General features: G+C 42.9%; 1 protein-coding gene across 7 annotated transcripts in view; it reads left to right on the forward strand.

Annotated features, from left to right (window-relative positions):
* The window catches only part of JAZF1 (JAZF zinc finger 1), a 327,260-nt gene that overhangs the window by 104,933 nt on the left and 209,771 nt on the right, over positions 1–12,556 (forward strand). For 2 of the 7 annotated variants that reach the window (XM_014537010.1, XM_014537009.1), the window contains exon 2: positions 7,979–8,079. The exons of 1 other annotated variant lie outside the window; for it this stretch is intronic. In XM_014537010.1, coding sequence (XP_014392496.1) covers positions 8,022–8,079 — 58 coding nt within the window. In that variant the 5' untranslated portion in view covers positions 7,979–8,021. Of the gene's footprint in view, positions 1–7,978; positions 8,080–11,418; positions 11,574–12,556 lie in introns of those variants that run through there. 4 more of the 7 variants (XM_014537006.1, XM_014537008.1, XM_014537007.1 and 1 more) reach the window with 4 other exon arrangements.

The following is a 12,556-nucleotide window of genomic DNA, read 5'->3' on the forward strand; positions in this document are numbered from 1 at the left end:
CTCCAAGAGAAATAAAGTGTCCAAATCTAATGCTAAGGGCCTGTGCACGTGACTGTCAATGGCACAGCTGGGGTGAACTAAATCCTTCGCTCCCTGCTTGGGTAGTTCCAAACTAAAGACAGAAGCAGTGACTGGGAAACACCTGGGGTTGAAAGTGGAAATTGATTGTGAGAGCCTGCTGCCTCCCTGCTTGGTTTGAGGTCAGATGTGGGCCCGAGGCCCAGGATGGTGGCCCCTCCGTGTGGCATTGGCGAAGGTTGCTGGGTCGCCTGCAGGGTGGGTGGAAGCGTGATGTTTGTAGTCTCCATAAGCCCAAGTCTCACAGGAGATTCCAAGACACAGTTGCATTTCTTCCGCAATTCTGTCTCGTCTGCCTGTCTGTACAGAAGGCAGGTTGGGCCCGACTGGTGCGGCTCAGCAGTTGAGCGTCGACCTATGAAGCAGGAAGTCACAGTTGGATTCCCAGTCAGGGCACATGCCCAGGTTGTGGGCTCGGTCCCCAGTAGGGGGCATGAGGAGGCAGCCGATCAATGATTCTCTCTCATCATTGATGTTTCTATCTCTCTCTCCCTTCCTCTCTGAAATCTATAAAAATATATTAAAAAAGAAGGCAGGTTGGAGGACACGGAAGATCCTCCTGCTCTGAGAATCTGTGAGCTGAGGCCAGGGTGGCTGAACTGAGGGCCTGGTTTCCAGAACCCCCGGAACATCGTGGAAGTGGAAGCCACCCCCTGGGACTTCCCCAGCGGAGACCTCGATCCCATTGTGTGCGGCACTCCTTCCTGTGCTGTTGCATGATGTCAGGCGGCGTTTTGCAACCGCGCTCAAGGATGAGTCAGCTAATGGCCCGGCCATCTGTCTATGCCATCACAGCCAGCTTGTCCGAGTTCCAGGGAAACTGCGGGCAACTGTTCATCCCAACACACTTGGTATGGTTTCTAACACGGTTGTCAACAGATTGTTTATCAATGACTCATGTTTTCTTTCTCTCTCCTCCTCCTTTTTGTTTTTGTTTTTTAAGTGACATTTCCTAGGCCTGTTCTTTCTCTGTTCCGTGTTACACACAGGGTGGGGAGACCTGAATTTTAACCTCTGCATTTTCTGCTCATGAGATTTTCCTGTGGCCCTGGTTAAAATTCTAATTTATTATTGGGGTTAAATCTCATTTATGGCAGTTGAGCACTGGGATCCCTGGCCAGGTCTGTGGGGAAGTCTGCACTTGTACAATTGAGGAAAGAGTTTATTAGAGAAATTAATAAGATATATTAATTAGCATGTTAATATAACAAGGGGAATGGTTAACTTAAAGGAATCAATAAATTCTGCATACATTAGAAACTTCTGTGTTTACTGATTACTTTCATGCTAATTGGAGATCTTTCTTGCATTTTAATGGGAGAACATCTCATATTGTTCCTCTCCTAGCTCAGTTTCAGGTACATGTGAAAGTAATAGAAATAGTTTTGTCTTAAAAATAATTAACAACTCAGGAGAAGCAGAGTGAGGCAGGGAGAGGGCACTACACTAGGCTGAGAGACAGAGGCCGAAGCACTGACCAGCCACTGACAGGCGTCTCTTAACCCAGCTGTGCAGCTTGGAGGTTGGATGGAGCCCCTCCCAAAGGCCCCCATCCAACCTTTTTGGACACTGAGATTTCCCAAATTCAAACTGATTTTCCCCTACTTGGTTCCAATTCATTATGTTTTTCTAACTGGCCAAAGCCCATCTTCCTCCTCGTTTTATTTTTCTCCTTTTGTGAGACTGGGCCGAAAACAAGAGACATTTTGCCCAACCCATTCTCCATCGCCTGCCTCCAGAGTTTACAGGGCCAATCCTCAGAGGGCCTAACGACTGGCGTGGTAGGGGCAGCCCCCAGGAGACGCTGGCTGGGCCCTCGGTGTAGAAGTCCCTTGGGGTCACTGGATTGTGGGGTGTGAGGAGCCCGAGGTGGCCCCAGGGAGGATCAAGGCAGCAATAGTGCCATGTTTCACAACCAACAGCAGCAGCGTTCAGTCCTGCCGATGCCCAGGTCATCGTCCCTGGAAGCTTTGCCCTGACATCGCTGAAGTGGCAGGGAAACACTTTGAGTGAGGGCTATACTTCTGCCCATTCATATTGCTCGCACCCAGCCTTTCCTGCCTCAGCGGCTGTAAGCCTACTGGGCAATAAAGCTCTGCTTAGTTTGCCCAAGTGGACACAGACTCCAGCATTGTCTCTGGGTTTTTATCCAGGTGTCTCCTGGCTGAGGATGGAAGGCAGCAGCTTGTCAGGGACCCTCAGGTTCAGGGTGAGGCAGGTGCAGGAGCTAACTGGTGGGAGCGCAGCCCTGCCCTGAGTCTGTAGGTACTCGCTGCTTCCCTTGGCTCTGGGGGAGTGGGCCATCCTTGGAGGATTTTGTTGGGTGTTTTTGGAAAGCCTTTCTTAAAAAGGCCATTCATCTCTTCAGGTCATAAAGTGGATTTTCCCAATTAGAGTGTTAAAAAGGCAAGAACAGGATCAGCAGGACAGCCGTCCTCTGGTCAGTGTTGTTTGTGTTGTCAGATGGTGACGAGGAAGAGCACAGGCAGCTCCAGTTCCTGCCTAGATCTCCCCGTACTTTCTCGGGGCCCTGTGATCCCTGATGGCTTGCATCATTGTGGTTGATGTTTTCCAGCTCCCAGCTCTGACCCAGCGCGCGTCAGAGCCCCAGCAGCTTTCTTTCAGGATTCAGCAGGTTTTGAAATGCCTCTGGCGAAACTCTGCAGCCTTAGAGATGTGTTTCTGTGATCTTTGGGTTAGAACTCAGTGCATCTAAGGTGTTGACACTTAGGTGACGTGCTAAGCAAAAGACGGGGAATCTGCCTGGGGGTCATTTCCTCAGTGTTTCTTAGCCCCGGTTTTGGTGGAATAAAAACAAAATCAGAGAAAAAAGAACTAGCAAGTTCCATGCTTATGTTCGTTCGTAGCTCTCCTGTGAATATTTAGCTGTGCTCTTGGCAAGTTTGCAGTCCATCTGGTCCAGTATTTTGGTCACAAGTAAAAATGTGTTTGATGGAGCTCAGTTTTTCTTCTTCTTTTTTTTTCTTCTTCCTGACTTTTGTGTCAGATTTAAAAGGTACATTGTGAGGGGAAGGAAGAGAAAGAAGAAATAGCCCCAGGCAGTCGAGCTAACACAGAAATGAAATATGTGGTAGTTTTATTTCCTCTGTTTTTTTCCCATTTAAAAAGAAGTTCAAATATGGGCCCGGTATAACTTAGAATTTCCTAGGAGAGGGGAAAAAGGGCCATGAGGTGCTTTGGTGATTTTCTTTTAGCTATCACATTAAACTCTCATCGTTTTACTTAACCTAACGAACAAGGTTTTAACCATGAAAATACCTTTGGTAATTTTTCAGAAGAGTTGCAAAATTTCTAAGGCATCTTGCACCGCTGAACAGCACATGTTGGGCTAGGACGGCGACACGTACAGTGCGCTCATTGGCAGAGGGGGGTCTGGGAAACATTGTGCGATGAACCAAGCGTGGTCCTTCCATTCCCTCACTCTGCCTCCAGAATGCTCTCTTGGGGCACTTCCCCCTTCTCCCACCCTCTCCTCTACCCCAAGCTCTCACTCTCTATCTCTGTGACCCAAGGCTGGTTCCCTGGAGCCCCTCCTCTTTCTTACTCAAAACTTCCCTCTCCAGAGTCTTGTTTCCAGAGGGTTCTCTCTTGGGCTCAGAGAGAAAGTCATCTGACTGTCTTTGGCCGTTTCACCAACATTACAGTTAACTTGTGCTTTCCTACTGTCTGCCAGGCTCTGGGGTTATGGAGGTAAAGGAGACCCTTCATTTCCCTAAAGGAACTTAACCCCGACGGAATCCAGATATGCTCCTTGAATGAGTTTGGACTAATGATGTATCAATGCCCATCCAACTTTCAGATTCTTAGATAGAACATACAACCCTGTGGAAGGGATCTCTAGTGGCATGATTTCAGATATCTTATTCGTCCAAGTGCCCCTAATATTGTACCCTATTTATCCTGCCTGCTCATGAGGCCAGCCACAGAGCATTTCTTAGAGAAAAAAAAAAAGAAATTTATTTGGTTTTGGATTTCATAATCTGTCAAGAAGCCCAAATGAGATGATAAGATCTCTTCCTGCTATTCCCACATTCCTGCGATTTCGCTGGGCAGATGTGAAGTATGGGGGAAGTGCCTTTAACTACTGATGGTTGTTGACAGTTTGTTTTCTCGACTGTCATGTAGGTTAGTTCAAAAATTTACAGCATTTCTTTTGCAACCACTTTGTGGAATGCATTGTTTTAGGTTTTCATTTTAAAAACTAGTTCTCTGCTAAGTGGGTGATGAGAAGATTATGCCTCTTTTCATTCTTTCCTAGTTAATAACAACCAATTTCCAGAAATGGTGTTTTCTGTGCACGAGGTAGGGTAAAAGAATTAAAAAGGCATTTGCTTATATAATATTTTTTACATAATTTCCTTCTTTTAAATTTTATGTTTTTCCTGCTGGCTGATTAAAGCAGCAAATGCTGAGGGTTCAAATATACTTTTGTGGGAAATTAACAAAATTAGAAGACGAAACTAGATGGCCAGATTTTTCTGGTCAGCGAAGGGTGTTAGTTCCATATCTTTGGTTTTTCATGATGCATATAAATTTTGCCTGCCTCAGTCATTTCTATTTTTTAAAAATTATAATTTACAAGGTGGCTAATTTAAAAAATATTCTTGGCAGTTACTTATCACCATTCGACTGGAGTGACCTTTAGAATTGTTTGGGGGGGGAAGAATAGGACATTTCTTGCAGTGCTGATGACGCTCTCTGCGTGGACATGAGATGCAGCTCATTACATTTGAAATTCCATTGTGATAACTTTCAGAGGGTGGCATTTCTTGAGGCCTCCCTCACATGTCAAGGAGACGCATAGAGATTGGAAACTATTTACTCAGGGGATCTCAAACGCTACTGAAGCTACAGTTGTAAAATGTCAAGTTATTTGCATGCCTGGTGAATTGGATGTCCTAAAAAATTTTTGTAATTCCAGATATCTGCTTGTTTCCATTACCAAGGAACGGGGAAATATTGCAAATGAAGCATATTGTATTTTTTTTCTTTCTATTTTTGTAGAGTGACGGCTATGTTGTGTATAGCTTTGTTTTATTTTTTAGATTTAATTCAGTTTCTTCATTTAAGAACCTGAGTCCAAATGGCTGTAGTATGAAACATTTTAATTTTTGAGGTTAGTTCATCCTCCCCCCTGCCCCCTAAATATATGGGTATTTAGTAATACTTAAGAGATAGTTAGTAATGTTTACCAGTGATTACAAGGGTGATTCTCTGGGGAAACTTTTTATCTTTTGCTACCAGGTCTCCTTTTTCCTTCTAGTTTTTCATCTGTGTCTGGCCCTCTTCCAGGGAAGAGAAGGGAGAGTGCCTCACTCATCTTTCTGTGCCATGGCACCTAGTCTGTGATCTGTCTAATACTGAGTCCACAAACACATTGAACAAATGGACAAATAATCCATATTTTTAAATGCACTTTTAGTATCTTCGTGGCAAGTTGTTACTCTGGAAGTAATTAGGATTTTCAAATTCCCGTCCAATTAAAAGGATTTCCAATATGACAAAGATCGTGTCCTCCTTGTGAAAGGAAGAAAGAACAGGATGTTAAAAGAGGATGAAATAATTGATTTGCCTTTAAATGCTTGGGCACATGAGGGGCTGAGCTTGGAATTCTTTCATCTGATAGAAGAAAAGAATGAAATCAGCTTAGGAGACATTTCCTGTCATTATTCAAGGATTTTTAAAACATGTAAGGAGTATGCTTGGCCAATATTTTAGCTGTAATGTACATTAAAGGACCACTTTTTTTTTTTTAATCCTCACCAAGGATATTTTTCCATTGATTTTTAGGGAGAGTGGAAGAGAGAGGGAAAGACAGAGAGAAATATTGATGTGAGAGAAACACATCGATTGGTTGTCTCCTGCAGGAGTCCTGACCAGGGCCCAGGCCAGGGAGGAGCCTGCAACCAAGGCACGTGCCCTTGACCAGAATCAAACCCGGGACCCTTTGGTCCTCAGGCCAATGCTCTACCCACTGAGCCAAACCAGCTAGGGCAAGAGGACCATTTTTTTTTAATTGATAGAGGCTGTGCTGTATGAAGAGGAAAGAGTACAGCTGTATGAATTCAGAAATGAGTGTCAACCACTGTCAGTCATTCTCAGTCAAGCCAGGAGACAAAAATCACGCAGTTATTATTAAGAATTATTAAGTTAAGATAGAGTAACTATAAAGTTGTAACTAGAACTCTAAAGCGTCCCGTAGAGCTGAAGAGGAGTACCGAAGAGAGGATGCACTAGAAGGGGGTCCTTCTTGCTGGGTTGCTGGGCCACCACTGGCCCACAGTTGCTGGGCTAGCAGGAAACAGCACTCTGTGCACAGGCTTACCGAGCCTGGTGGGCAAAGGAAATAAGGTCCATTGTGGGTGCACAGCCTGCAGCATACAGGGTCTGTGTAAGGAGGGCTGTGAGGAGCTGATTACCAGGCCCAGGACAGTGCTGCGTGGTGCATGCTCTGGACTCGTATGTGTGCAATGCCTAGGGACCAAGATGATGGTAGCACTGTGTGCTGGAACCGCTGCAATGTCCCTACAGCGCCCTCTACTGGTAAATCCTAGCATTGAGCTCATTGTAAAGAAGAAATGCTTCAAGAGCCAATTTGGAGTTGAGCCACCATCAACTGATAACTGGCACAACCCCAAATTCCAATGTAGCCAGAGATGTTCTGTCTTGTTGTTGAGAAAAAATGAGAAACAAATAAAAAAAGAGCTGATTTCCCTCCAAGGGCTCACTCACTCTCTTTTGTAACCAAAGAATCCATCAGTGCTGGCAGTATAAACTAAGTCGCAATTTAAAATTGAGTTCATGAGAGAGATGGATTTTGACAGTTTATTTTAAAAATAATCAGTTATTAAAATCAGGAAATACTAGTCTTACAAAAGCCATCCCTCTGATGATTAAGATTAAAGACATGCATATTGCATGCCTTTTTACATTATTTATAGCATAATAGCTTTTCACCTCTCTAAAAACAGATGCTCTAGGTCTAAAAACTCTTATGCCTCTTGCTTGTAGGCTTAGTAAGAGCAAGGGACAATCATATTTAACAAACCTCAGTCCATTCTCCCATCAGCATGCCATGGAGTTGCTCACCTTTATACTGGATGGCAACAGCTGGCTCCCTCTGTTAAACATCAATAAAATTATTCTTTGGGTTTTTTTAACTTACATCTTTTCATTTCATTGTGCTCCCTCTTGGTCCTAAATTATAAGAGTGGGTAAATAGGGGTGTTCAGTGAAGTGTGTCTGCCATTCAATGTTATGCATACACTTATATGTTTTGTGTAATTTCTTAAATAGAAGCTTCAGAAAAATGAACACACTGGGAGAAATGTTCATGGAAAATTAAAGTTGGCAGAGGTTCATTTTACAAAATGGTAATACAGGGGAGCCATATTATTGAGCAGAAAATCTGCATTGTAAGGTCTATCATAGCACCACCATGTAACAGTAATGATAATAATAACTTTTTTTTTAGTGTTGGCTATGGCCAGGCATGTCCTCAGTGCTTAACATTTATTGTCATTTAATCCTCACAAAACCCACATATGAGGCAAGTACTAGTCTCATTCCCATTGTACAAATAGGACTATTGAGGCAGAGAGTTTTAAAAACTTTTCAAGACTACCTCGTTAATAAGTACAGTGCAGGCATTTCAACCTGGGCAGTTTGGTTTCAGAACTCTCGCTCCGAACCCCTCTATACCATACTTCGCACAGGATGGGTGGAATTGATTCTTTTTCAATGCACCAGCAATCTGACGAGACAGAAATAAGGCTCGGATGTTAAATGCCAAGTGAAATTTGGAAACCCAGAGAAACAAGCTGAGCACTGCAAGCTGACTTTCACCTTAAACTTGCCTTTACCTTTTTATAACCTCCAGGGCCACAGAAGGCAACACCCTGGACCCACCCAAGCTAGCCAGCATGATTAATGAAGACTCCTCTCTCCCTGGAACTGAAACCCCTCAACTACATTCTCTTGGTAATGCGAGGGTGGAAAAGAAATACAGGTTTCTCCAAGGAAAATTTTCTGACTTAAAACTTAGAGCTATGTGGAGGAGCAAAAATAAATCTCGGAATATTTGTAACCTGAAGACAGCTCAAGGATTTACAGCGAGAATTCACACTAGCTGGATAGTCAGAAAAACATTAAACTAAGAATTAAAGAGGTACCAGGTTGGTAGTCTCAGCACCTAGCAGAAAAACAAATGCAAATTTTTTGTGGAGGAACCCACTTTAATTTGACCATAAAGAACCCTCACAGAGAGTTTCTAAAATATATTAGCTCCCATTCAAAGACCTCAGAACATTAGAAAATAAGTCATTGTAAAAGAGAGTCAGCAGAATCAACCTGCGAACACTGCAGGTATTGAATTTATCCAGCACAACATATAAAGTATGTTTTCTATGTTTCAAAATGGAGGGAGAGTTTGAAAACATGTCTAAGGAGCAAGCTATTAAAGTGACAAAGATATCCTGAGAAAAAAGAAAACATAAATTATATAGATAAAATAGTAATTGAAATTAAAAGCTCAAAAGGCAGTTTAATGACAGATTAGACAGAATTGAAGAGAGAATTAATAAACTGGAAGATAAGATTGAATAAAGTGTTCAGAATGTATTACTATGGGACAAAAAGATGGAAAATATAGAAGAAAGGCTAAGGGACAAGGAGAATAGTGAATTTTCCAGAAATGATGAAAGATACCAGTCCACATATTCAGAGCACCCAGCAAATTCCAAATAAGATTAAAAATCTTAAAGAAATCAATAACTAGATAGTAAAACTACAGAACACCAGGACAAATAGAAGATCTTAAGTAGTCAGAGAGAAACAATAAATGCAAGAATTGAGGGGAATTTTTTAAAATTTTACACTAACTGCCCTGGCTGGTGTGGCTCAGTTAGTTGGAGTGTCATCCAGTACACCAAAAAGTGGTGGGTTCAATTCCAGGTCAGGGCACATACCCAGGTTTTGGGTTAGATCCCTGGATGGGGAGGATGTTTCTCTCTGTCTCTCTCCCTTCCGCTCTCTAAAATCAATTAAAAAAAAACACAAAACACCATTTTTTTGTTGTTACACTAACCAGGATCAAAGAAGCCAAAAGTTGGTTCTTTGAAAGGGTTAATAGAATTGACAGTCCTCTCTCAAGATTAATCAAGGAAAACAAAAAGAGAAAAGTGACAATAAACATTATTAGTAAAGGGAAAACTGTATTATCTACAGTTAGGGCAGACATCTATACTAATAAAAGGTTAATAGGCTAATTAGACCAGATAGACCAGACGTTTTCCGGATGTCCTTCCAGACAAAGCCATGGTGGCGGGCACCAAGGCAGAGGCAATTAGGGGCGATCAGGCAGGCAGGCAGGTGGGCGGTTAGGAGCCAGTGGTCCTGCATTGCGAGAGTGATGTCCTGGATTGGAGAGGGTGCAGGCCAGGCTGAGGGAACCGCCCCCCTCCCATACACGAATTTCATGCACCGGGCCTCTAGTTTAAACATAATAAAAGAATATTTTGAACTAATTTAAGGCCAGAACATTTTAAATCTTAGATGGAACAGACAAGTCCTTATTAAAACTGACTTTAAAAACTACCAGGGTAGCCTATCACCATTACAAACAGGAGTCAAAAACCTTTTCACAGTGAAAACAAAATACCAGGCCCAGGTGTTTTTACCGCATAGCTTGGTGAGGAGTAAATGAGATAATACATATCAGGTGCTTTGATATGACTTGTCACAATAATGAACGCTTAGTCAATTTTAGCTGTTGTCATTCCCTAGGCGTATTTGTGGGCTCTCTCTTTAGCCTGTGCTGAGATCTAGAGTATAAAATGTCTAAAAACCTCATACAGGCAGACACATAGGTTAGAGTCATGGATGTACTTTTACAATAATCAGGTTGGAATCTTCCTTTGACTACCAATTCATTTTTTAGGGAGTGTTTTTTTGTTTTTGTTTTTGTTTTTTTTACCAAGACGTGGGTCACTGGTAAAATCCCACCTGTCCCCTGAACCCCTCTTTAACGAATGGCAATCACTGGGCTTTACAGTCACTTCAATGAGGAAGGTCACAGACAGTGATTCCCTAGGAACTAGCTTTAATTTTACTTTCTATTGTTGAGAAATTGAGAACAATAGCCACATTCATGTGAATTCTCTTTCAGGTGTTCCAGAACAAATTTAGTGACTTAACATTTTTGCATGTTCTAGGATAGCAGCTCAAAAATCTTATCCCTGAAAGGCACAAAACATTTGTATAGGTATTTATTCATAAAATGTAGTATAAATTGTCCTCGAGTTAGAGATGGGTGTGTTTCCAAATGTCATCGTCAGTGACTTACGGCGTCATGGAGATAAGGGGCGGCAGACTTGGGAATGTGCTTCGGGAGCACACTCCGGGGACGAGGGTGTGCGCTGGGAATTGCTAGGATGCGGAAGACAAAGAGAAGGGTAGTGCTCAGCCACTCTGGCTATTGCCAAAGAGTAATCCGAGCCCCATCCAAGGTCAAAGCCGGGGACCTCTCCTTATTTCATAAGCTGTGTTTGCTTTTCACCTAATCCACTGGTTTAGCTCTTGTGACATGTGTGGACATGATTCTTATGGAGAGAAATGTTTGGAATGATTTATTCTTCTGTGAAATTTCATGCTCACATTCAGATAATGCATTCAGTCCAGCCTAAACAGGCTGTTTTTTGTAGTGTGTGGGGGGTTTTTTTTTTCGCAAATAGTACAAGAAATGAAGCTGCCTTTAGTGTATCGTTGCCCTTTGCATTTTGCAGTTAATTTTTATAAGTTAAAGACATGCACTCCCAGGAGCCCCATCCACAATGGAGCTGCTCTCTACTGTCATGTACACGTGCTGGGAACTGTCTCCTTCCACTAATTAACTTGCCTCCTTTTACTAATTAGTGCTCATTTTGCTTTATTGCATTGCATGCTCCTTTTTTATTTTATTTTTTGAGACTCTCTAAATCATTGGTTCTCAACCTTCCTAATGCTGCAACCCTTTAATACAGTTCCTCATGTTGTGATGACCCCCAACCATAAAATTATTTTCATTGCTACTTCATAACTGTAATTTTGCTACTGTTATGAATCATAATGTAAATATCTGATATGCAGGATGTATTTTCATTGTTACAAATTGAACATAATGATTAATCACAAAAACAATGTGTAATTATATATGTGTTTTCCGATGGTCTTAGGCGACCCCTGTGAAAGTGTCGTTCGACCCCCAAAGGGGTCGCGACCCACAGGTTGAGAACCGCTGCCCTAAATCATACTTTCTCTGCCCCTTTATCATCTGCCCGTCAGTGGCTCAGTAGGTATTTATGGAGCCCTTACCTTGCAAAGCTGAGCTGGAGGCTTCAGAGGCTACTGTGATGGATGGACACTCTGCTTACACAGAATGGAAACCAGAAGGGGCGGACAACCAGCACTGGCAGGCAGGAGATGCGCACACAGTCATGGTACGTTGCTTTCTGAGAATTCAAAGGAAGACGAGGTGACTGTCCAGAGCTGGGAGGCCTTGGGCCCGTTAATTAACACCTCTGAACTCTAGTTTCCTGGTCTAGACTGTGGGGCTTATGTTATACATATTTTAAGGGCTCGAAATGACTCATATAAAGCACAGTGTGTGGGAAACAAGCTCTCAGTTGTGTGCCTACTGTGTGCCAGCACTGCGTCAAGTGCATGGGGCAGGTTAGTGAGTAAACCAAAGGGCCTGCCTTGGTGGAGCTTATTCTTTGTGATAAATAGTGTTAGATTAAAAGGTTATTAACAAATGCATAGCTAACAAATGCATAGCAAACAAGTGTTCGTTGGATTACTGTTGTGTTATCCGCTTGGAGGACTCTGGAAAGGGAGAGATGGATGGGTAGGGTTTTAACAGTCCGAGATGGGAATGTGAACAGGGATGAAGGGAAGGGAGAGGAACTAACATGCACACTGAGTGTGTGGGGCCAGCCATGGGTGTGGGGTGCAAGTGCCGGGCTGGAGGTCTGTGGACAGTCATAAACTGTGGAGAGCCGGCAGGGGTTTGTAAGCTGGGGTGTGGCATCACCAGATCTGGACTTTGGGCGGTTTTAACATGTTAGTGATGCAGAAAGGGAACTGGAAAGGTGAGGGGTTGGAATTTGGAGAGTTCAGGTCATTCCTTGCAAAAGTTTACTGAAGGGAATGAATTGGAGCCACCTCGTTATTCACTAAGTCTAGATTGGGAACTTTTAAAATAATTTTTAACACTCTTATTGACATCAAATACACAAACCCTAAGTGTACCCATTCATTTTTACAAATCTGTATTGCACGTATATCCACGTGAACACCATCTAGATGGAGATAGAGAATAGGTCCAGTGCCTTTTCGGGGGACTTCTTACCCTGAGTGCAATGTGGACACCATTCGCTGTACCTGTTCCAGGGGAGGATGGTGGACCAGCCCACGGGTCACT

This window comes from Myotis brandtii, unplaced genomic scaffold (genome assembly GCF_000412655.1).
Source record: "Myotis brandtii unplaced genomic scaffold, ASM41265v1 scaffold17, whole genome shotgun sequence".
NCBI lineage: Eukaryota > Metazoa > Chordata > Mammalia > Chiroptera > Vespertilionidae > Myotis > Myotis brandtii.